Source organism: Xiphophorus maculatus, chromosome 2 (genome assembly GCF_002775205.1).
Source record: "Xiphophorus maculatus strain JP 163 A chromosome 2, X_maculatus-5.0-male, whole genome shotgun sequence".
In the NCBI taxonomy this organism is placed as follows: domain Eukaryota; kingdom Metazoa; phylum Chordata; class Actinopteri; order Cyprinodontiformes; family Poeciliidae; genus Xiphophorus; species Xiphophorus maculatus.
The window spans coordinates 19,232,967-19,258,853 of NC_036444.1; the positions used below are offsets into that span (position 1 = coordinate 19,232,967).

At 36.6% G+C, this 25,887-nt stretch overlaps 2 protein-coding genes across 2 annotated transcripts; both read left to right on the forward strand.

The window, feature by feature from the left end:
* The first annotated feature begins 2,002 nt into the window (after positions 1–2,002).
* Positions 2,003–10,790, forward strand: herpud1 (homocysteine inducible ER protein with ubiquitin like domain 1). The gene is made up of 8 exons (XM_005796363.2): positions 2,003–2,419; positions 4,007–4,084; positions 5,051–5,116; positions 6,900–7,057; positions 7,523–7,633; positions 7,719–8,090; positions 8,904–9,021; positions 9,167–10,790. The coding sequence occupies exons 1-8, from the start codon at positions 2,267–2,269 to the stop codon at positions 9,341–9,343; spliced, it is 1,233 nt and encodes a 410-aa protein (XP_005796420.1). The 5' UTR covers positions 2,003–2,266; the 3' UTR covers positions 9,344–10,790.
* A 1,819-nt stretch (positions 10,791–12,609) lies between these two features.
* On the forward strand, positions 12,610–22,797 carry cetp (cholesteryl ester transfer protein). Its single transcript, XM_005796364.3, has 18 exons — positions 12,610–12,709; positions 12,909–13,183; positions 14,941–15,055; positions 15,147–15,278; positions 16,094–16,164; positions 16,570–16,657; positions 17,580–17,649; positions 17,731–17,791; positions 18,033–18,124; positions 18,255–18,354; positions 18,841–18,920; positions 19,798–19,848; positions 19,931–20,083; positions 20,529–20,596; positions 21,475–21,517; positions 22,061–22,133; positions 22,419–22,504; positions 22,591–22,797. Exons 2-18 carry the CDS (start codon positions 13,048–13,050, stop codon positions 22,666–22,668), a joined length of 1,497 nt encoding a protein of 498 aa, XP_005796421.1. The 5' UTR covers positions 12,610–12,709; positions 12,909–13,047; the 3' UTR covers positions 22,669–22,797.
* The last annotated feature ends 3,090 nt before the right edge of the window (positions 22,798–25,887 follow it).

The following is a 25,887-nucleotide window of genomic DNA, read 5'->3' on the forward strand; positions in this document are numbered from 1 at the left end:
AATAAACGCACGTAATACACTTGAACATAAGGTAAAAACATTGTCCGTTAGAATGGACGAAAAATGTTTACATACTTAAATAGCACATTTCTACAAGAAAAATGTCCGAGAATATTGCCTACTAGCATAAGCTAAAGCTAATGTTAGCCACAAGAAAGTAAAACTCACCTTTGTATCTGTGAATGTATGAGGCGAACATCTTAAAACCTTTCTCCAGCTTACTTGTTGGGATCGATGTACATCATTAATTGTTTAAGGAAGTAATTTCCTCCCAAATTGTCCTATTGGCTTTTCTTTATGATCCTGTCAAGCCTTTGGTAATGTCTAACACAAGCACCTTTCAAATGCATCTTTTTCATCCTTCCCTTTTAAATAATCTGTGTAACAGGATTTTCCTTTTTTTAAGTGAAGTACTGACACAAATTAATATTTCGCTGTTCTTGCATCTTATGGACCTTACCAAGCTCCGCCCACAACCGACCCACGTGACCGCATGTCTCACAAGCAAAGCCTCGCGGCGCGTTGTTTCTATGTAAACATGGCTGATTAGTGCATCATTTCTACCGGATTTTCACAATATATCAGCTACTACAATGGACAGAGGAACTAACAAGTTCATGTCATCATCTGGGAGGAGGTTACTGGTTTCTCAGTCACAAGCTGGTTGCAAACCTGAGGCCAGCAGGTGTCAGTCAGTTATGGTAGATCTGAAATTTGGTTTGATGACGTCAATATGAGAAGCTACAGACTGATAGGAGGAACCAAAGAGCTCTGTAAAGGTAAAGGCAAATCTTCTGAAGTTGGGATATAATTCATCTAATTTCACATAATTACCACGGTAGAAGCCATTTGTTTGTTAAATTTTTATGAAATATATTTGATGTTTGTTATGAATGATGTAAACTCACAAACGAACGAGGTAATTAGTCCAACGTTTAGAAACAACAGCGGCTGTAATGCGCCACAGCAAAGGGAAACAAAGGTAAAATAACCCGAACAGGTGATGAACTCTTCTTCTTCTTCTTGAGTTTATTGGCGGTTGGCAACAAACTTTAAGTAGCATTACCGCCACTTACTGGTCAGGTGATCAACTCAAAACCACTCCTACCTTTTTACTCTCTCTCTCTCTTTGTAGTTTAAGCACACCTGTTACCGTGGCAACCGCCTGCGCCCAGCGAGACGAACAAAGATTACGTTAAAAACATAACATTCAGTCCGTTACGATATCAAGTTTCCAGGCTTGATATTTATTTCTTGATTATTAATCAGCGCTTCCCTGAACACAGCGATGGTTGATTGACTAGCTGTACTTGGTGCTAACGTGGCTAACACGAGTAACAGTTCAGTCCAAAGCCTTTTCTGCTTAAATAAAATCTTTAGTGTATGTCAGATACAGACACATTGCATATTGATCTGTTTAGCTAACGTAAGACTGTGTAGCAGACAGGCTTCAAGGTGTAGAAGTTGTATCAGTTCTGCCATTATGCTGTACTTAGCTAACGGGAAGCTAAGTGTGTTTGTGAGACGACCACGCACGTGACCACGTAGAATGGGCATCAGCCAATGAAAAGCGGCCCCTCTGGTAAGACATATACCCCTTCCGGTCTGAATAAGTTAACTGATGCAACATTACCGGATGAGCAACGTTCTGAAAAGTTACTTTTTCAATCACAGAGGGGTTTAAAGTGAGGACACACTTTGTTGACTTTTCAGATACAACAAATGTAAGAGATGCTACTGAAGTGGAACATAGGGTCTTACATGGCTGTAAAATTCCAGAAAATATTTTGTTGAGGAATTTAAACATATAAGATGGATATTCCTCTTTGTGTTAAAAATGTATAATGTGTTTAAAGAGTTGTCAACTTCGAGTAAAAGTGAGCTATTTCAGGCACCATTGTAAAATAGACGATCTTTGAGTAATTGTCTAGAGGCGTACTTGTAGATTTCTGCGCATGCTCTCAGTGCAAACATTTGACGAGCCTCCACGTCTGAGCGAAAGTGGCGTTTAGCCAATCAGGAGCAGCCACAATGTGTTTGGAAACAATACTGTTCCTGTAAAGTCCCGTTCGACGGACCGCATACGGACAGTTCTAGACGCTGCTCCGGCCGTAAAGTTTCTCAGCTCAAGAGAAGGTTTGCTTTTGTTCCAGCCTTTCTTACCAGCATATTTTTATAAAAGCGCGTCACTATTCCTGAGTAGCGTTGTTGTAGCGAATACCTCCACCCAGTTCTCGTAACCGCATCAACTGGCTCAAAAGTGAAAATGGATTTAGAAGATTCTCAACAAAAGACGACCAGTCTTCTCGTTAAAACGCCTAACCAGGCTCAGGAGGACAAAATTATTGATGGCGTCGACATGAAGTGGACTGTAAAGGACCTTAAGGCTCATTTGTCGAGGGTTTACCCGAGCAAACCGGTAAGTAATAAGAGGCTAGATATTAGCTCGAGGCTAAGTTGCGGAATGTCATAACACAGCCGCTCCGAGCTAACAGCTGTCAGCCATTTCCTCCGTATTATCTTCCTGCCTGGGTGTATTTGTTCTAAATGTCCGCTTGTTACAGGTTTTCAAAGGGGCCATAGAAATCTTCATAATGCTGCCTTGGTAACCCATAAATTCAGGGGGGGTTGTTTTTGTTTTTTTACAATGTTTTCCACAAGCTAAAAAGGCACCGAGAGTACAGTTTGTGAAGCAAAGATTCAACAGAGGTCACCTCAGGGCGCTGTAGTCAACAAGGTTCAATTGGAGTATGGTAGTTACTGATGCAAAGAATAACCCAGAATAAACAATTTTATCTGAAAGAACTACAAAATACATTTCAAACAATGACAATTTAATATTTACCTGTGAAAATGAAGTTCGTTATAAGCTGAAATTCTTGAGTTAATGTCCCTCCATTGTTAAATATTGCAACCCCAAAATGCTTAAAGATGGCCACAAAGTGTTAAACTATCTTACATGAATATTCTGCCTTTGGTAATCATATCAAATGTCTATTGACCCAAAATACTCAAAAAATCTGCCTATGTTGAATTTATTCATGGAGAAAGACAGTTTTACAACAGGGATGAGGAGTATTCAACCTTAAAACGAAAAAATTAGCTTTTTTGTCATTCAAAGTAGATGTTTTAGTCAAAATATAGGTACTCTGACAGGCCACTTGGTTGAATTTGTTTTATTTTATTTTTTTTTAAAGGGTGGTCTTCAGATAAACAAACATGCATTTTATTGGATCAAGGCCCCAACACCACTACACCTATGTTGAATAAAATTGTAAAAACTATATTCTTTGTATGTTTACCTTAATATGGGAAAGTCTTGAAAAAAATTGTTGCATTTGTTTCTGAGATTAGATGGTGCAGTTAGTCGGTGAGACCTCAGACACTTAACTGAAATAAACATCAAAGTTAAAGAGAAGCTGTAGTTTCGCAGTAAAGTTAATTATTATTGATCAACTCTGGGAAGTTAGCCATGTGGTTTTAGCCGACTCTGTTAATATTAAATAACATGCCGCTCATCAGCAGCAAATTTATGTAAATCTAAGAGTAAAATCGCCTAGCAAGCAGAAGAAATTTCATTTTTAGATCAGCTCAGATCTGTTTTAGTTGTCAATATCTGAGGTAATCCTGATTAGGTCTGCATTATCAATAGTCAGATGTTGTGGGAACAGGTGAGGCAGGTGTTTGCAAGCTAAATGCAGAAACTAAGAAATGCTGTATTTCAACATTTTTCTTTCAAAATGTTTTGCATAATTCACTTGTAATAACCTCAACTGTGTAGTATTTTAAAAATAACATTGCTGTCAAAAACTTCTACAAAAGCCAATTATTTAATGACAACATAGACATGTTTATTTGCTCTTTTGCAGTTTGAAACATAGCATTTTAAGTTTTCTTTACATGACTGTAGCAAATTATCCTTAGTAGAAAATTGGTTTAATGTGAGATTTTCTTTCTTCCAAATGATTTAAAGCCTGAAATTGAAGTGGGGTTTTTTGTATTTTAGGCAGTAAGTGACCAGAGACTGATCTTTGCTGGCAAGCTTCTGCCTGATCATTTGCACATCAAAGATCTTTTCAGACAGGTATGTTTTCTTTGTGTTTATTGTTCATTACAATCTGTTTAAATTTATTAGAACTTAGAAATAATTCAAATTTACAATTAAACTTTAAATCAGCTTATTAAAATTATTCTGGGTAATGCAGGGTACATAATTTCTGGACACTTTTCTTAAAAACACAATCTTTTCAAGTGTTTTCTTCAGTTGCCATGGCACTATTTTGTGAACACATTTTTTTAAGCATGTCATGAATGTTTAACACTGGGCTGTGTTGCGAACCAGATTATTCCAGCATACTCCAAGCCATCCAAGATTGACTTTTGTTGGTGTCCTTACATTTAGAATGATTACACCAACCAGTATGAACTTCAACGGTGCATGTCTTGCTTTGAGAAAAGAAACACCAGCTCTGTGTTAAGTAGGAACAGTAGAGCTGAGCCTGGAGCTGCAAGCAAATACTGCTAATAACAAGAAACACAACAGGGGATTATTCTAGGGATCCATCGTGTAATGTCATTTGATTAGCAAATATTGTGAGAGCACAAAAGTCCAAAGGTCTTTGGCTTCTATTTTTGTTTCCTGAAGAATTATATTATCTCTTGTATCTATATTTTAGCAAAGACTTGTTTTTTCAAAGCTGAGGCAGAAGAAGAACAGAGTTTAAATCAGGCGTTAGAATGCACTGAGTGCTAAACTAGGTTATTGTGATTTTGTGTCTAACATTGTTTTTTATTTTTAATGTTGGATTTTATGGGACTGCGAAATTGTTCTGGTTGTCGAAGGTTTAAGGTGACCCAGACCTTTCCACTGTGAAATAACCATGATCTTACATAAATAGAAAAGAAACACCAGCTGTGTTGTAGCCAACGTAACAGAAGGACAAGCAGCATTTTGTGTTTATACCAGCTTGCTGTCATTTTTTTCCCAAAGTGACGACTCTGTGAGGGTTTACATGGAGGAAAAGTCACTTTTTTATCTTTGATTTTGCAGCTGGACTCCATTCCCACTTTGCACCTGGTGTGCCCCATGAGGAATCCACCCCAAGCAGCAACTAAGGTAAACATTAGTTTAAAAAGTCTTTAAATTACTGATCTAGAACTGTAGTCTCTGCAGTTCTAGATTAGAATCTGCAGAGACTCTAATCTAGAGGGAGGTATGCAGATAGATATTTGTAGGGTGGGAGCTCAATAACAAAGACAGAGTTTTAGGGGGCTCTAAAAGTCTTAAAGCTTCAAACAGTGTTTCATATGTCTCTCAAGTCAAACTAAAATTGCCTGCTCCTTTGTCATGAAGGAGCACATTGTATGTGTGTGGTTTTGGGAACTGACAATCTAATGGGACAACCACCCTCCTGTTTCTCTGCTGTCTGACCGTGATATCTGCCAGCCTCCTCCTGAGCATTATGCCAAGACCGTGGGAGGGTTAACCAAGCTTGGCTTAAAACAAGGCTATGTAATAGCAGGGTAAAACCGGTCATCAGTAATGATTATGTATCTTACTGTAAATTTTGACACTTTAATATACCATGGAGTCACTTTCAACAGCTAAACTTACTGAAGTAGAGTTTCTCCTATTCATGCAATTCTGAAATTTATATCGTAATGGCCTTAAAATCTTAAGCCATTACAATTTTAATCGTAATGGCTTAAAATCATTACGATTTTAAGCATTTTGAAAAAAATGCTTGCATTTTTTCTCAAGAAACCTTGAGAAAAAACAGTAAGCAAGAGTTGTTTTTCAAAAAAAAAATTTGTTTTAGTAGATTTGCATCCAATGTTTTTGAGTACAGTTGTGGTTACCGTTACGCAAGAGCGGCCAAACGCACATTTAAAGCAGAGATTGATTATTTTAATTCTGAATGTATCTGGTTTTGTTTTCCTAAATGGTTCGAGTTTGTTGTCTTGTCATCAGTTTATTTTGCACGGCACATTTTATTTAGCATATTTAACTTCCGTATGTGGAGCTGAAAATACTGTTCAGACAAATGGTACCTTAATGTTTTGCATCTTCTTTTAGTGATATTCTAGGCTTTTACAACTTGGTTTTAGAAATTATGTAGTCTATTGGAATGAGATATGTTTAGTCATATTTTAATGAACAAGTTGTTTTCAAAATGACAAAAACATAAAAAAAAAACAACCGTCTTTATAGCAGGTGTGCTCATTCAACTCCTCCTTTTCTACTGACATGCTGTGAGGTGGAACAGTTCCACTTCAGCTGTCATCCTTAAAGATCTTACTCCTAAAGATGGCTCGCTTCGGTTTCACTGTCGTCTTTACTTTGTTTAATACTCAGAACCTGCAGGTGTTTGTGCATCCTGTTACTTAATTAAACCAAAACTAGCTGCAGAAGACCTGCTTTTATAAAACCTGCAGCTAGCAGGTCTTTTGACCTTCCACTCTTCATACCTTTTACTCAAAATGAACAGTTTTTTTTTTTTTTAGATCTAACATTTAGAGGTTTTCTATAGAATAATTGCATTGAATTTGCACAATAGAATGACACTAAAGTACCGGTAATATTTTTAGTTCTGTCTTTTTAGTTATTAGGTTGGAAATTATGTGCTTTTTTTCATAAATATATTTTTACAGCATTTTCCACAAATGTCAACATCCTATAAAGGAAACTAAATCTATTCTCTTTTTTTTTTCATTATTAATTTTTCAAAACCTAAAAGTCAAAATTAATTTAAATTTAGGTCAAATTTCCTGTTGTAGAGTGATTTTATATATATATATAGCTAGACTGAAAGCAAAATGTCTCTTTGGATTATAAAAGTTGCAGAACCCTGGTGTACACCAAATCTCACATTTCTCACACTTTGTGTTTTGTTCTGCAGACCAAAGAGGCAGAACAACCACATCCTTCCAGTTTGAGCCCACCTGTTCAGACTCCCAGCACACCAGAGCTCAGGCAGAGGAGACAGACTTCTTCAACGACTTCTACTCAGAGCCACACGCAGACGCCTGGAGCTCCAACATGGCCGGCGTCAACACCGTAAGCTATAAAGAGATGACTTTCTTAATTTAAGAGTGTTTTAAACAAGGCGCAAAGTGGGAGGGGAAACGGCATAAAGCTGCTGAAGATTGTTTATAAAAATCTAAGAATGTCAGATTAAAGAGAGGAAAATCACAAGATGCAGCCAGTAATTACCCCAAAACATACAATCATTTCTGTTTGCTACTCTCTTCAGAGTAACCTCTTGTCACAGACTGAAGTGAAACTTAAAGACATTGAGAAGAAATCACTTGGGAGTTTCCATGAGAGCACCTAACACTTTCAGAATGAATAGCTCTTTTATAAGTGCAGTTTTCAGATTGTGAGCATTAGTATTAACTTCCACCTGGCCAACAAATAAATATGCATGTGGTTTTTAAGCCAAGCATTCCATATTTTATCGCTGCTGGTGTTTTTCCTGGACAAAAGATCACGTTTCTTATAAGATTTCTATTTTTCCCGCAGCGCTGCAGCATCCCAGCTGACCCAGCCAGCCTTTCCTGCCTTATCTCTGTACAGCCCCCAGCAGCTCCTGTGGCTCCAACATGTTTACGCGAGACAATATTACATGCAGTAGTGAGTATCTGTTGATTATTGATTCTCTCCATTTTTCCTTGACTTTTGTCATTTCTGATCTCTAAATCTAATTTCCCACTAATAGCCACGCAGCCCTGGCAGCGGCAGGCTCTGTTCCCCCGACGCCGGTGGCAACCATTGGCCAATACCCACCTGTACCTGCCCACCAAGTTCCTGTCCCAGCCCCTCTGGCCAATCAGAACCCCATTGATAACCTGCCAGTGAATCAGAACCCGGTGCAGGACGCTGCTTTCATCAACCCGGGGGAGGCCAATCAGAACATGCGAATGAACGCACAGGGCGGGCCCGTAATGGAGGACGAGGAGGACGTGGAGCGCGACTGGCTGGACTGGTTGTACTCTGCGGCAAGACTCAGCGTCCTGCTCATGATCGTTTACTTCAACTCCAACCTGAGCCGCTTTTTGCTGGTGATGAGCACACTGCTCGTCATGTATCTGTAAGCTTCTCTGCTACTCTTTGTTTTTATATTTTGAATCAATTTGAGAATAAATCTTCTTGGCTGATAAGCAGCATTAAGAAAAGTGAAAAACAAGTGTTCCTTTTCCCAAATAATCGGTCATAGTTTGGTTTCCTTTGATTATACATTAGTGGGTGTAAATGTATGATTCAGAACATACTTCAGTTGGACAAACAAAAATCAATTTTAGCAAATAACAGATTAAATTTGAAGTCCATGTGCCAAACACCTTCTCTATTCAGTAGAAAAAAAAATAGAATGAAGCTTTAAGTTTGTTTTTTTTTTTTTGTTTGTTTGGGTTTTTTTTCCATATCTGAGATATTAGTGGTGACTGACCAGCAGGTGGAGCACTGTGGCATTTCTGGTGCACATAAGTAGCTGCTGACTGTGTGAACACGGCCCACCTGTCAGGATCTGAGGCACCTAAAGCTGATCTAAAAACTCGTATCTCCTTTTTTTTTTTCAAACTCCTCAGGAGAAAGTATTTTCTTTTTGTACATACACAGAAAAAGTGAAATATGCTAATGTAATGAATCTTCAATCAGAATCCTGCTTTTTTTTTCTTTTTACAAATGTAATGCAGTTCTGAAGCTAATTTTAATAGATTTTTTGAAATATATTTTCTGCTTTATGGATTAATGTGTTTTAGGTCAGAGTTTTGGCTTTGCAGTGCACATCCTTGTTAATTGTACTGACTTTGATTTTTACTGCCCACAGATATGGTTTAATACTGACAAAATTGAACATTTTTGCATTTACAGAAACTAATTTCTTATCTCTTTGCATATGCAGACACACTATGGGCTGGTTTCCCTTCAGAAGGCCAGCACCGGTTCAAGCACCAAACCTCCAGCACCCTGAGGTCCAACACAACCAGCAGAATGAGGACAGGAATCCTGAGCCCAATCTTGTAAGAATTTCAGATTTTATTTGCTTAAGTTTCCAGTATCTTCAAATTGTTTAAACATGATCATAGGTGAACAAATGACCCGCAGATGGCAGTTTATTGTGAACTACTTTTCACTGAGAAGCTTTTCTGTCCTTTGACTCTTCAGGCCGAAGAACCAGCTGATGGACAGATTGTGGACCACGTAGCTGAAGAATCCGAGGAGCCGATGACGGCAGTTTTAGTTCCTCCTCACAGGGTGTCTGTCATGTGGACAGCCTGGGTCTTCTTCAAAACTTTCTTCTCCTCCCTTATACCTGAGGTTGCTCAGGGCATGGCGAACTGAGCTCCCGAGGAGGCAGCGTTTGGTTTATAATGGCAACCGGAGAGCATGCTGGGATCCTAGGAGCTGCTGAAGCAGCAGGAAGTGGCAAACCGAATACCAGCACAATGAGACTTGCCAAAAAAATATGGACGGTACCAAAGGACTGAAAGCTGGCAGTTCCTCATTGCTAGTTTCAGGTTTCTATCCCAGCACCATGTTTAATGCTTCATCAGAAGGTAACAGACACAAGGTGGAACCTGAAGGTAAAGGAAGGAAAGTCTTTGCTTTTTGTGATTTCTCTTTTAGTATGAGGAATTTTTTTTTCCAAAAGCGTTCGAGTTTCATTAGATCTAAAAGAGAAAAAAAAAAAAGAGTAGTATGTGACCAGTAAGTTTGTCACATACATATACTCCTGAATCTGTTTTTAGATTCTCTGAAAGAACATTGCGTTAGCACATTTTTAACAGAGGTGGTTTTCACTTTTAAGCTTGTTGCCTCTACGGAGGCAAAGGAACAATGGACCTTCTGGAAACCGACTAAAGTAATAAAAAATCAGCTTGTTAGTCTGTGATTGCAGATGATTTTCAGGAGTGCCACACTATAAACTTTAAGTTATAATTGGAATAGAATTTATTTCAAGAAAACTGAAGAAGAAATTCATATTTCGGATTAAACTCGGGGCGGGCGGTGGGGTTGGTTTGATCCCAGATTACTCTTTTCCACCTCTTTCATTCCACTCTTAAGGCTTTAAGGTGGATTCTTTTTATTGAAAATGCAAATATTTTTATGTAATTGATTTGAAAAGTAGCTTATAAAAGCATGTTTAAAAAAAACCCTGTATATATATATATATATTTTTTTTTTGTGTGTGTCCACAACGCACTTTACATGTAACATCTATCATATGCAAGCTTCAACATATAGGTTATGACTCATGACCTTTTAGGGCTCAGAACCTTTCACACATAAATAGTTGAAATTACAGATCAAATTCAATATAAAGAAGCAAACTATATTGTGAAAAAATTATATTAGGAGGACTTTATGTCTCAGCTTTTTGTTGATGTGTTTTTCTGGTAGTGTTATATGATTCAATACACTATTCCTCTTCCTGATATTTTATATAATTATGTTGAATGGGAAATGATCAGATACAAATGACTTTAGTACTTCATTCTTTCACATGGATTTTGGTCTGTAATAGTAAATAAGTTTTATAATCTTGTCTCTGTAAAGCCTTGAAGTAACATTTAAGTAAGCAGAATGAAAGATCGTTGTGTAATCTTGTATATTTTCTGTACCTTAACTTAATGCTTGTATCTCCAGTGTGGGGAGGAAAGAAGACTGTGGCAAAGGTCACTGTGTATAGTGGACATTTTTATCTTTATTTTTGTTCCAACCTTAAAATGGCCCTTGCAATGGAAACGTTTCTTATAAAAGATGCAATAAATGTTTGTATGTCAAATAATTTTTTTTGTTTGTTTTTGTGAAGAAACTGTTTCTGCCCTTTTTAAAGAACAAAAAAGTCCCTTCCTTTTCCACTGCATAAGGAAATCATAGGGAAAAGCCCTGATGGGATATTTCCCAGAACCTGTAGCTTATTGATTGGTCAAATGTTTTCAGCACTGTTAAGTTATTTGACGTTTAAATTCCACCACAGTTCACATGTTTGGTTAAAGTTAAACTGTAACAGGTTTTAAATCAACTTCTGCTTTTGACTGTCTACCCAGTATTATTAACATTTGTCTTTTGAGATCTCCAAGAGGAGGTTGGGAATTCTTTTACTTCAAAGAAAATGTTTTTAAATCTTTTACAGTTCAGATCCTGTAGGAACTTCAGAGGCGGTTCAACAAAGTACAAGCCTCTCTATGAATCCCCAGTTCACTCACTGTGATCAGAGAAGCTGAATGTTTGGTTCCACCTGAGCTGATATCAAGTATTTTACGTGAACCCTCAAACTTGACCTGAGGTAGTTCTGCAGTGAAAGTCAGAACCTCTTGCTCACCAGAGAAATCTCCAACACTAGTGTGCTAAGCAAGGTAGCTTTTGTGAGTATCTCCAGTTTATTTTTGGGTGTGTGTGTGTGTGTGTGTGTGTGTGTGTGTGTGTGTGTGTGTGTGTGTGTGTGTGTGTGAACCCTGTCGTGCCCCCGCAGACCCATGTCTCAACCCTACACTCTGAAACAGTCAAGGCCGGTAGCATCCTCAAGGATTTACGCACGATATTAAATTATAAAACAGGGTTTATTCTGGTGTTGACAACCAGCCCCGGCTCCAGACGAGTTTCACAGGGGGGCAAAATGAATCTACGTAGCTGAACGTAGACAGCATCAGTAGTCTGCAGGCTACTTGTTAACAAGCTTAAGGTGCTGTATTGTTATTAGCCAGACGTCTTTTCGCTAACATTACCTGCATCCAACCGCATTACTCAACTCACTCTGTGAGTTTACTGTGCCAAGTTATTTGCGTTTTGCTGGTTTGCTGCATGATTGTAGCACACACCTGCGCTGCTCTGCACAGGTGTAAACCCAGCACGAGCGTCCTAGCGCTCATGTTGCGTTTAAAGGCGGCTCGGAAAAACAGATTACGATGTGTTAACAACGGATTAAACAGTTTTAACTGCTGAAAACAGTGATGGAGCACACAGATATGGGAAGTGCGAAAGCCCCTACTGTATCAAATTGATATAGGAATAACAGAGAGTTGGCCATTCTAAGGTAAAAATAACAAACAGCTTCCAGTCCAGGAGGGGCACTGCTGACCCCCAATGCCCGCCTATGCCGTCGGACCTGTTGACAACCCATGAGAAAATGACAACAAAAATACCATATCAGAACAAATTCTCATACTTTATATCTAACGCTTAACACACAGAAAATAAGCATTTAGACTAATAGACCTCGTGAGCTGACGTCCTGGAGGGGCTAAATAATCCTTACTGATCTTGAGTATTTCTTCTGTTTATCTCCAATTTACATTTCTCACTCTCTGTGTGGGTCATCAGTTGCGTCTTGCAGATCACAGCACATATAAAACTTAAATATAAGCAAATGTATTTTTTAGCTACTCGCATGGAACTTAATTATGAACTAATTTTGATTCTGTAATCTGGGTGGTACAAAAGTTGGAATGTATAATACTGTTACAAGATCAAATTCAACTCATTCACATAGGAGGTTTGGAGGACAAAACTCAGTAGGACATGAATACTTGGACTCAGCTCCTGTATCCAGTTACCCTGAGAACCGTTGCATGTTAAAACCCTCTTTGTTCAAACAGAGCTCAGTACAGGGAAGTTGGTCACCTGGACAGAGCAGGGAAACTGGGAGTTTTTGACAGAAATTTATGTTTTTTCAAGTTTTTGGAGATTTTTGAATATTATTTTGGGGTATGTACAATAATAATATTTGCCTTGACTTCTTTTCTTTAATATCAGCTATTTTTCGTCTTGCGTCATCTCGCCCACTTTAATTTGTGTAGTAGGTTTTGCAGCTGTTACCTCACTGACAAAGTTGCACTTTGACCTGCTTTTTTTTGTTGTTTCCCCCCCCAAATCTGAGTCGGTGTTTGTCTCTTCACTCCTACAGTACACCACACAACTCCTCCGTTTCTGATTGGGTGAACAAGGCAGTTTGTCCCTAGAAAGCGACGGCAAGCTAAAGCTGTAGCTTTAACAGGCTGCAGAGCGATTGTTGCAGTAATTTGAGAGTTGGAGGATCTAGCAGAATGCCAGGCGAAATTTCCCCATGGCTGCTGCTCCTCTCTCTGTTTGGAACGAGCCACAGCTGCCTTCAGGATCCTTCTTCGGCCTACAAATACACTGGAATTGTATGCAGACTCACCTATCCTGCGGCCGTTGTGTGTGAGTAGTACTGACATCCCCCAATCCAATCTGATTATGCTAAATGCAACAAGTGAATGCAGTTTAATCAGAATGGCTTCACAATACAGTAAACAGAAACTGAGAAATGATGAAGTCCTCACCAGTGGATTTCTAATGGAGGGTCAAGGATGACATTTATTTTATACTGATTGAGTGTTTTTGCCCAGTAAAAACAGATCCCTGTCATCTTACATTAACCAAGCTCTAAGATACACAGATGCTTAATTCACCCATCATTGCTTTGTTTTCTTTCCTTTGTTGGTCCTGATCAATATTTCTCCAGGACTTCTGAAGGTTTTCATTGTTTTACTGTGACCTTTGGCTTCACTCTCACTTAGTATCTGACTGTTTTCTGGGGATTGTTCGACTGCTTCTCTGTTACGTTACATTAACTCTGACCTGTGCATTATTCAGCAGAAAAGAAGGTCTCTAAACTGAAGGAATTAACCTGTGTTCTTAAAACACACTACAGACAACTTATTGGATAATTTAGGATCTTTGTTCCCAGCATTTTTACACTAATTCAAATTCTGTAAACTACTCAGTTAAAATTACCAAAGGAAGCATGTTTTGACAGGTAGAAGACTGTTTTTTATTACCAGCAAGTACAAGTGTAGTTACACTGGCCAATAAATGAACTCCAAGCTTAAGATATGACTTACAATAAATCTTTATTAAGAGCAAAAACAGAACAAGACAAACATCAAGTTGACAAAAACAAAGAAATGTAAACAAAGGATACAACTGGAGCATAAACACAAAACAGCAGGCTTTTCAATTCGCTCCAACACATAAAATAAAAAAAATATTCAAATGTTTAAAATACTTATGTCTTTCAAGTTTTTTTGTGTTATTGTTGCTGTCCAATATTAAGAATATATAATGTTTTATATACTCAAGTAATTCAATGAAATTTGGCTTATGATTAGAAACCTTAATGAACATGGAATTAGGACAGAAATAGCAGGATAATAACATAAAAGTAAGAATTTACTGTCAATATCTGTATCATCAAACAAGACATTCTTTCAATATGAGAAAAAAATTGTGATTAACAATGAATTTTAAAACTATTAGCGTTTATGTGTCAATATGCACACATGTCCTTAAATCTGCCATTTTAAAAGGTATTCAAAAAGTACAAAATGGCAGATTGAAAGGTTTGAATATAAGCTCTGCAAAGATTCACTGTTATATATTATACATGGTGAAAGTCAGCTTTGCGTCTTCAGGACCGGTTCTAAACGCTAAATGCTTCTAAACGACTGTTTTTTATCGATAAACCCATGACTTCCTCAATGAGTTCAATCATCATTTTAAGACTTGAAACTAGTTTGGGTTATGTAGCTGGAGAAAGTTTCAAAGCACATCAGCAAGGTTTTGAAGTGGACCAGTCAAAGTCCAGATTTAGATCAAATAGAGATGCTAGGATGTGCTCAAAAACTCTCCAAACTGGCTAAAAAAAATATTTTTCACATCAGGGAAGGTCGGCTCCACTAATATTATATTTATTCATACTGGATAAATGGAATAATAGTTTCCAAACTGTTTTCAGGACTATCTTTGTATTATGTTAAAAAAAATTTATGATCTGAAACTTTTATTACAAAAAAAGTAAAACCGGAACATAAAAGGAGCAATTTGTGTTTTTACCACTTTGTAAAGTCTACTCCTTCAAGTTGAGTCTATGCGGGTTTTTCACAGTCTGGTCCTGTAATGTGTCTTTATGTCTTTAGTGAATGAGAAAACCACGAAAGTTATTGAGGCAGCTTTCCAACATGCCCGTTACCCAAGCATGCAAGGAGAGAAATCTGCTGGTTTCTTTGGCAAAGTCTCATATGGCCTAGAAAAGTAAGTGCTCACGCTCAAACCTCCACAAAAATGTAATCTACCATGTAACACAACAAGCTACTGCAGGTTTCTCTCTGTGTGACTTACCCAGTTTGGAGATTTACAACCTGTCTATCGGCCGGAGTGACTTTGAGCTGCGTCCAGGGGAAGGCATCGGTCTGGAGATAAACAACGTCTCCGCTGTGTTCAGTGGCACCATTCAGTACGGATATGGCAGCTGGCTGTGAGTCTGAATGTGCAAGTTTGGTCAAAAAAGTCAAAGTGTTTTATACACATTTAATTATTTACCTTCAACTTTTTTGTTGTGCTCTGTCACATTACAATCACAAATCACAGTGCACTTGATCCAATATTTATATGATAAATCAACTCAAGGTAGGGAATATTGGGAGGTGGAAGAAAAGTGATATATTGGTGTAAGTCTTTTTTTTTCTTCTTACAAATACAAATATGACATGCATTTGTATTTAGTCCCTGGAATTTGCTTTGATCAAAACCATTCTAAAGTACTTCTATACATTTAGGGTAATTTTTCTGTTAGCATCTGAACCTAGCATTGTGCCACTTTCAACATGTTTCCAGATGTTGCCCTCTATTTACCTCTGTCCATCTGTCCGTCAACTTTGACGAGCTGCCCCCAAGCATGATGCTGCTACAAGCATATTTCATTGCTTAGATGGCTCAAAAAGATTATTAAGAAGATTATTAAAATTATTTAAAATGGTTTTGTCAAAAGAGTCACGCACCAAGTTTTTGTAACAATCATCAGTGAGATGTTCGAATAATGATATATAACTTGATTCAGCAACATTTTATTTAATATCAGCAAAATGGGATACACTATTGGGATTTTTATTTGTAAAAAACAATTTATAATTCACAAACTATTTTATAGTGTTCTTCTGTCATGTGACATACCAATAGAATATGTTTATGGTTAGAAAATTACAATAATGTACATAGGAGTATAAAGTTTTTGTTTATTTCTCTTATTTTATTTTTTCAATTATTTAATTTTTGTTTTTCTTTTCTTATCAGAGTCAATGTTGGACACAGACTTGACTTTGAGGTTGAAACTCAGATTGATCTTGGAATCAACCCAAAGCTTTGTAAGTAAATAATGGACTTTTCCCCCCCTTAGTTTCAAAAGATATTTTTCATTTAACTAGTTTCACACAGTTGTTTCACTCTAGTAATCTTTTTATTATTATTATTATTATTATTATTATTATTATTATTATTATTATTATTATTATTATTATTATTATCCAGTCATTTTTAGATTGAAATTTTTTTTATTAAAGTTTAAATATGACTATTCTTTGCTACTGATTAATGTAAAAAAATTTAAAATAAAAATTGTACGCCCATTCTCAACCTCAACAAACTTGTCAATCACATATTCTAATGTATTGTGGGGTCTAATTCTAACACTTATTACCATAGATAGTTATATTCTCTATCTCCATTTTTTCTAATAAATTCTTCTTTCTATTCCCAATCTATTTGTTCAGACTGCGGTAATTCAAAGGTCGCTGCAGACACATCTGATTGTTACCTGAATTTTCACAAGTTTCGCCTCTATCTGGAGGGAGACAAGGAGTAAGTGATGAAACTATACTAGATTAAAAAAAGTATACACAGGTATGTTAAAATCCATGTTTTTGCAATGTAAAAAAATCACATCAAAATTGACTGTAAAACTTCAATTTTCCACTAGACTGAATCTAACTGAAAACAAATACATCTTTTGTGGGGGGAAACCTTAAAAATGATCTTAAAACATGTGTACTAGAAGTCTTTATTGGACAGTATTTTTACAGGAAAGAGAAGGGGAAGACATACTGCAAAGTTTTATAGAGAAGTAAACAGGAACAATGGTATCAGTCAGGATAAGGGGTTACAATAATACACAGTATTTTCTATGTACCATTTCACAGTAAAGATAATGGTCAGTAGTTACTGAAAATATGAAAACAGTGAAATTACTGAAACTGGACATTTTTCCACAACTGAAAAAAACAGATATCAGAAACTGGTGAAGGAGGCTCCCAGGAGCCTTAGAGGAACCCAGAAGGAACTAGAACCATTCTGGTTGGTGTGGATTATGTGCAGTCTGCTGTATTTTTATTGTTTTATGTAACCACTAACCAAAGGCCCAGCTAGGGACAAACAATTCAAATTAGCTCAGGTTCTAATGTTAACATGTATGGTATTTATAACAATTTGCACTTGTCCCTAAGAAGATAAATAATTTTAATTATTATAATATGTCTGTACCAAAGAGAAGGGTTGAAAGAAGAATCACATTCCATAAAAAGAAGAATAAAAAGAAAGCTCTCCAACAGATTTGTTTTTCAGTAGATTCGTCAGGATAAATGTCACCTTGACGGTGGAAAATGAGTTTAAGTTTTTCCTGGTCTCATTTTTCTTACTTTACAAAACCTGGCTTTTTAATAGGGGTGTGAAAACTTTGGCGATATGTTCACTGGTGTTAATGTGTGTCTCATTGTTTGTTGGTCAGACCCAACTGGCTGAAGAAGCTCTTCACTGACTTCATCACCTTCACAGTTAAGCTGGTCGTCAAAGGACAGGTGAGAGTGGAGACCGAAGGCTTTGGTGTTTTCATATCAGCTTCCAGTCAAACGTAATGACAAGTGTGTCGTCAAATGCAGATCTGTAAAGAAATCAACAAGCTGGCGGACATCCTGGCTGAATTTATACAAGACACAGCAGGTGAGAGTTATGTTGTCTGTGAAATCAAGGTTAATGTCGTCTCAGGGTCTGCTTGACCAAACTGAGGAACTAATTTATTCTAATTGTGGACCAGTTAGCAGATTTTCATCCCTGTCCGATAGAACAGTGCGGTATTACGGAGAAAATCTTTTTCATTTGAGTTGTAGGCTCTTAAATCTTCGTGTTTAATGTTCTAAGATTGTCTTAACATCCGAATGTTTGGCTTTGTTTGTGTCTGCAGCTAACTTTCTCAGTGATGGCGGTATTAGTGTTGATATTGGTGTAACTACGACTCCTCTCATCACAGCAAACTACATAGAGTCTTACCACAAGGTTAAAAAGATCATTTGAAATCATCTGAATATTTTAGTTGTGTATAGTAAATATAGCATCCCTTATCTTGTCAGAATTATGTAGTGACATAAACCTTTCGTTGAGGCATGTTGATGTTTATCTCCTTCAGGGTCTGACAACCTACTTAAACTTGACTTCTGTGATCAACGCCTCAGTTTTTCACCCAGATCACCTGACTGAAAACAGGATGCTTTACTTCTGGTTCTCAGGTGGGCTTTGATATAAATGCTTTAAAGCATGGGAGTGGCGTCATTTTCTCTTTAAAGTCTCCACTTTGACAGTAAAAACACAGTTTAAATGTAGATTTCCATTATAGGATTTTACAGAATAAATGTTTTTATTTGTTATGTTATTTTTTGTTTATTTCTTATATATATATATATATATATATATATATATATATATATATATATATATAAATTCTCAAAATAAATAAAAAGGTTTTTCTTTGACAAAAAGGAAAAAACAGACACATTTGGGTTCATCACAAGTTTTTGATTTCTCTTGGCGATTTTTAAATTTGTATTTTATTTCTGAGAAGACCATATATTTCTATTAATTAATTCATTACTACAGATTTTTTATTGCAGATTTGACCCTGTAAATCCAACTTGAAGTGGGAAAATTGTTATTACTTTTCATAAAGTAGAAGCAACCTTGTTGTTGTAATTTTTTGTTTACTTTCTTAACAACAGATGACATTTTTAAACCACTGATTGCTGCTGCTCATCAAGATGGCCGCTTCCAACTTAACATTTCATCAGAAGACCTTAAGGTGAGTCATTTTCTGCCAAAAGTGGTGGAAAGTAAATATCTTGGCTACTTGTTCTGTAACAGGTCCCATTTAGGAGATAAATAGATCTATTGGGTCTTAATCTGCGGCGATGTGAGCACAAAGCTGGTCTTCTTTGTTTCTAAAAGAGTTCCCAGTGGTAGTCTGTGAGAGTAGAAGGATTATGTGCACACTGTTTGTAAAAACCTAGTGTCATCTGTATGTATGAACATCTGCCACTTGGGATGTTCTGTTTTTGGAATAAATTATCTGCAACTTCAGCTCCAAAGCTCCAAAGCCACCTCTGGCTCTTTATAATTGTAGCCAACAATGAGAAAAACTTAAGAATTTTTTTTATTTATTTGTAAAGATAAGAGAAAGGCTAGTTCAATTTTTGTGTGTGTGTTTGTTCATGCTGTGTTCAAATTAAAATCTCCAAAACAAAATGCCACCAATCATAAATGTCTAATTTTGTCATTCAGTTTTATTTACTTCATCAGAAGCAAGTTGCACCAAAGCACTTCACAGCAAGATTAATAAAATAACATAAAGGAGTAACTAAAACACACAAAAAAAGACATAAGGAAAGATATAATAAACAATTCACATAGAATTGTTTATTCTTATAAAAGAATAAGAATATCAGGCTTTATTTAATTCAAATTAAAGCTTTTATATATTTTTTAACAAATAATATAAATATGTATTCAGTAGATGTTCATAAAACTCGAAAAGCTTGCAAATTTCATGTAATAAGAATGAGGCCCAAAGTTTCTATTTGCAATTTTAGGACTCATCGCACCCCGACATAAAAAATTACATCAATTAGAGTCCCAACTAAAACTCCATTTTTTTTTAATGTATTGTTTTTTTGTTTCAGACACTTTTTGAGACAAACCTCTCCAGCATCAAGCCTGAATATGTTGCAAAGGTAATAATGAAAACATTTCCCTAATTCCGTTTTGTTTATTTATTTTCAAATATGAGATGTTGCTTTGTGTCTGGCTGCTCAGTGCTTGTTGGAATCAGCCTCCCCTGAGCTGAGAGTGTGGAGCTCCTCTGTTCCCACTCTGAACACTTCCACCGTGGGAACGTCAGTCTGGGCTCAGGCCACTGGAGAGCTCTACTGTGGGAGTCAAAACAAACCAACGCTGTCCTTTCAAATGGTACATTGAGGCATTCTTTGCTGAGTTTTGAAATGTTAATATGAAAAGTTAATGACTTGAGCTCTTGTCCCACCTGGAGGTTCCTTTATCCACACAGAAGGATAGAAAGGGTTTAGAAAACAGTTTATGTAAAGTTCAAATTTTGTGAATTTTCAGGGAAGAAAAAAAAAAGATAAATAGTAACACAGCTTTAGTTCTGCAACAAAGAGCGTACACCTTCTTCTAGCTGTAAGTTTCTGTTTTCAGTCTTTTTCTAACAGCGTTTAAATCTAGGCAACAAATTTCATTGTCTTAAAACAAAAATATAGCCAAAGTGGAGAAGCTGTGCGTAGAAAAACAATGTATACTCTTGCTCTGTAGGATTCATTAAGAAAATAGCCTCTAGCTAGTTTTAGTCATTATTACATCGTTTGTAACTAATATTTGTTTGTCCCTGCATTTACAGAACATTACTGTAGATGTCTCAGCTTCCTATGCAGACAAGAAACTTTTTCTCCATGGTAAACCACAACAGTAAGAGACTTTCTATAAATACAAAGAAAAAGCCTAAGCTAACTTTGCTGCAACTTTGCCTGCCTCAGTGAAAGTACAGCCTCAATTTTTTTCAGCATTTCGTTTAAATTGTAAAGGAAATGCAGCTTGCAACAATTGATGGAGACGATTGTTGCAAGAAGAAATTGTCTCTGTTGCAAGAACAAAGTGTTAAGTATTTGTTCTTAGTACATAGAATTGGAAGGCTTCAGACTGAAGTTCAAGGCCAGAGACTTAGATTTATGAAGATATTATCATTATTATTATTATTATTATTATTATTATTATTATTATTATTATTATTATTATTATTATTATTATTATTATTATTATTGTTGTTATTATTATATTTTATTTTTTTATTTATTCTATTTTATTTTTTGTTGCATAAGTAGGCTTAGCTATAAATTTTTAGGATGACCAGACAAAAAGATGTTCTTCTAGGGTCAGAACAGACACTCCAGTTTTTGTCTTACAGCCGTAGATATAAATGTTTCATTGTTGCTATTCTCTATCTGATGGAGATTAATACCACTGAGTAATTCTTAAGTCGTATTTCAAAAATACTCAAAAATACTTTTACTATACAAGACAAATTGTTCTCTGTGCCATGTTTTATTTAAGGAATAAGTAATCGTAGTCATTTATCAAGATACTCTTCATTTGGGGTTTAAAAAGATAATTGTTAAGATGTGAGGTGTGGACATATGTTGATATAAAACAGTATAAAACAATTATTGAAAATAAAAAGTAAAAAAAAGATAATTGTAAATCTCCAGTTTAAAAACCACATACTAGTCAAATTTTAGTCAGCATGTGCAGATTCTGTTGCTTGTTTGTGATGGAAATGATAATTACAGGATATCTGTCATCCGAGCTGAGCTGCCTCAGCAGAATAAACTGGTGAGTAATTTTTATCATTTGTTTTAAAGTAAACATTTATTTTTTATTGGCGAATACTTTATCATATGAGCCTCATCCCACATGTGAGAAAAAAACAACAACAGAAAAGCACTGGTGAGAATAATAATGGAAAGTGTGTAAAAACTTGTGCCAAAAACATATGAAAATATCTCATGTTGCAACACTATTTTTGTTGCACATTGAAAAATACGTAGAAAACCCTTCAACAGGAGTCACATGTTGCTACTCAGGGTTGCCTCCTGGGTCTGATGTGGGCTTCACATACAGAGTTTGAAGTGGACAGTAGACTGGATCCAACTGATATCACACATTATCACAATCGAAATGTTTCAAAACCGTAAAATCAATTTGCAAACCATGAGGTTTCTGTTGCTTTTACATGCTATGTTTTTTCTGCATTCATCTCTCAGTTTCTATTCAGTCTTGCCTTGCTAAAGTTGAATTGGTTTTCACAGACATGAAAGCAGAGAATGCTTAAATGTTTTACTGGTGTTCTTCACTGACTAATCTTTCTGTTTGCAGATAAACGACGAAGCTCAAGTTGAGTTTATAAGGGAAGCTGTGGAGAAAATAGGCGTTCCTAAAGTCCTGTCTGGTATGAAACGGGCCCACTAAATAAAATAAACACAATCTTCCAACTGCTAACCTTACTCCTAATCAATGAGGCAGCTTTTTGGTTAACATGACCTTTTTGAGCATTGTTTTTTTTCACACTTATGACTTTAAATAAATTATTCTTAACATTTTCTATTTTACTTTGACCTAATCCCTAATGGTGAAAAAGTTTCCACCCCATATATGTAATTATTTATCCATAGTTGGTCCATAAAATCCTTGCTGCACCTGTAACAAGAGTTGAGAAATGTGTTGTGTTTTCCAGTTTTGGAGGTGGAGATAACCAGGTTGATGGACAAACAGGGGGCAAACTTGTTTGATATCATTGACCCTGAGGTGCTTCATCAGGAAGTAAGATATGTATTTTACTCTTCTGTTTTTTTGTCTGTATCAATGTTCAATATCTGCACAGTGACCTTACCGCTCTTATCCTGTAGGGATATATTGTGACTCAGATGGATTTCGGTTTCCCTCATCATCTTCTTGTGGACTTCCTCAAGAGGACGCTGCAGTGACTGTGCTGCTTGAAGCATCTAGAGCCAGTCTTCCTATGCATCACTCAAAAATCTGGTTTTAGCAACATTGTTTACCTTAAATTTAGAAAGTAAATAAGTAAAAAAAAAAAAAAGCTTCACCCTAACAAACTAATTCATTTCCTTTTGTTTTTTGTTATTGTAGAAATAAACAAATTTGAAGTTGTTGATGTTACTGACCTCATCTGGAAAGCTTGTCCCACATCCCCTGAATATTTCTTTAGCTTTGATTTATGCTTGTTTTGTATGTTATTAAAAAAATACCCAGACAATTGCTTTGTTTTTGTGCTTCTTTCTTCTGTAAACATTCTACTGAGTTCTGCACAAATCTAAATTCTGGGTGACTAGAAGAAAACATTCGTTGCGTCTGTTCAGGAATGCCTAAAAGAATGTGAATCGAATGTAAGGCACATAATTTTCACTCAATATTATCTCCTATACTTTCCAAATACATGATAAAAAATAATTTATTTCAGTTACACTTATACAATGTTAACTTCCTACCTCTTCTCCTTCCTTGCTTATTTTTATTTAGTTGCAATAGTGTTCTAATGCCACCAGGTGGCGGTAGCTGAGCACTATAGCTACCATTTTCTCTTTCAGCTACACAAAGCACGTTTACATTTTCAAAAGGATGTTTCGGAATATTATTTTAAAATTAAAACTTATTAGCCACAGTGAGTTGTACTTTTTATGACACTTTTGTTTTCCATCTTGGGAGAGCATAAATATTGGTTTAAAATATTACTTTTTCCCATTTGCTGTTAAATATAAATTATATTTTTTATCAGGCTAATTGAGCCAATAGATGATAAAACTACATAACGTCTGTATTATTACTGATGTGGGATTTTTACAACATCATTTGTTGATAAGAAGGCTAATAGTGGACACATGGAAAGGGTCTCTGCTGTTTTTTGTGTGGCATTCTCCAGAATGTTTTGCCAAATATTTCTGCTTTATGTTGAAAAAAATACAGATTAAGGGCTTTATAGAGGCCTTTTTCTCTGTTGATGCTGACATTGATGGATTTATTTGATTTTTTTTATATCAGATGATTTAATAATCTTCCTATGAATCAAAATCCTGAAAATACATTTCTGAAGAAGATGAGAAAAATAAGTTGCAATATTTGCAAAACTGTTCTCCGCACAACCTGAATCACTTCCATTTTACATATCCATGGGTAATTTATTTTTTTGGCCAGCATGCAGCAGTCTACGCTTCTCTGTGACTGTCTGGATGTGGATGGTGTGACCGTTTCATCTGATTGGCTGTCACTGCAGAATCGGATGTAAACAAGCAACTCACCCGGGCTAAATCTCCCAGCTGGCCGTGCCAGCCGTTTAGTCTCACAATACTCTTTGTGTTTAACATTCCTCTCCACTGCATTCTTGCCGTGCTGTCGACCTCCATGTCGGCAGTGGGAACCAAGGTCTTTGCGTAACACTGAAACACATCCTCCCTGCTGCCGAACGAAATGCCACAGGTTGTCACAAGCGGAGAAAAAACCTCTAACATGAATCACAAAAACATGTTTGTTTTTTTTATTATTATTGGAAGCCAGTCATTGCTTTAATGTAAGCAACTGCTTTCATGTTCTGGACATGCTTAGGAGAGGGAGCCCACTTGATATTGGTCATTGACCCCTGGCCCTTCCCCCAGTCTGCACTTGTTGCATTCCTTTCCAAGCACAACCATAAACACACATGCAGTCCCACCATCTCTGGCCTCATCTTATCACCTTTTCTTCCTGTTTTGCTTTCTCACCTTCAACTCTCTGGGCTTCTGATAGCAGGACCTTCGTGAAAACCTTGAAAATTAGGTAAACATGGAGCTGCAGTGTTTCTGAAGAAGAAAAAGGTTATGTTTACGTCTCCATGACCCCCCCGCCCCCCCCAACACATCCCTCCCGGGAGCGGCAAAAGAAAAGTATTTCAACATCAGTTGATCATTAAAACTGGTGATGAAAAATGTGTTTCTTTTTCTAAGTAAGTACTGCAAAAAAGTGGCATGAAATATGTCAATAAATACACAGTTACCTTAACAATTTTTCTTTTTCAGTATTTCTGAGATTTTCACATACCTACTTATATTTATGAGGTGACTGTGTTTCAGGGATTTTTTAACCCAACTTTAAAAAGCCTCAGTGCCTAATCCTGTTGAAACTGATTACTATTACGTAAAAAAAAGCCTGAAGACTGTTACAAGTGAAAGTAAATCGTGGCGGACAGAGGCTCCTCGGTCAGGAGCGGAGGCTGACCCATGTGGTCTGATCCAACAGCTGAGCTGCTGAAGCTCAAATTACTAAGAAGGTTAAAGCTGGTGCTATAAGAAAGGTGTCAGGATACACAGTGCATCGCAGTTTGCTGCATATGGTCAAACTTTAGAAATGAACTTAGTCTCCAATCTCTGTCCAGTCGAACAAATTGAAACATTTTGGTTACAGAAACATTAACGAACCTTGAGGTTTTTAGTGGAATCCATGTTTGGACAAATTAGAATTGTTTTTGAATCAAATATGGTACTTAAGCTTTATCAGGAAACTGGTTATTATGTCACACCTAATTGATATGTGGTGATATAGGGCTTCCTTCGTTCCAAAAGAGTTCAAGAAAGATGGCAGGCCTGTCTACATTTCCCATTTTGCACCAAGCAAGGTATTTGTTTTCAATTTTCAATGGAGATAAAGAAACATTTTAATATTGTATGGACAGTATCTGATGCTTATTTATTGCGTTGGCTATATAAACTCAACTGCTGAGGAAGTTGGTCCTACAGAATGCAGCCTTCTTTGAGATCAATGCTCGGTAGTAGAACCGTTTTCTAAGACTAAACTTAGAGGAAACAGCCTTTGTACAGTAGCGTTCAGCCTTTGGTTAACAGGACGGAGTCTTTTCAGCTGCATGTGCACCCAAAACATCGACGCATGTGTGGTACATTGCTGAGATAAAGGGAGAAGTAAGTTATAATGGAAGTGGAGGAGACTTTTACTCCAGGCACAGGTTGGTGGAGACACTTTGCTGACTTGGCAGTCACTCTAATTGCTCTGGATATTTTCCACAAATGCCAGCTTCAATAAAGGTGATGCAAGAAAATCAGCTTTGTGTAAATTTGCAGCGACAAAAGTTTAACAGAGCCTTGAATCGCGATTGCAGTCGGTGCTATAAAATACAGTCAAGACAAGCTTATCTAAAATAT

Coding starts and splice junctions, on each gene's coding strand:
- herpud1 (XM_005796363.2), top strand. CDS start 2,267: ATGGATTTAGAAGATTCTCAACAAAAGACGACCAGTCTTCTCGTTAAA. Junction 2,420..4,006: donor GGGTTTACCCGAGCAAACCG/GTAAGTAATAAG, acceptor TTTGTATTTTAG/GCAGTAAGTGACCAGAGACT. Junction 5,117..6,899: donor CACCCCAAGCAGCAACTAAG/GTAAACATTAGT, acceptor TTTGTTCTGCAG/ACCAAAGAGGCAGAACAACC.
- cetp (XM_005796364.3), top strand. CDS start 13,048: ATGCCAGGCGAAATTTCCCCATGGCTGCTGCTCCTCTCTCTGTTTGGA. Junction 17,650..17,730: donor AGCTGGTCGTCAAAGGACAG/GTGAGAGTGGAG, acceptor CGTCAAATGCAG/ATCTGTAAAGAAATCAACAA. Junction 19,849..19,930: donor AGCCTGAATATGTTGCAAAG/GTAATAATGAAA, acceptor CTGGCTGCTCAG/TGCTTGTTGGAATCAGCCTC.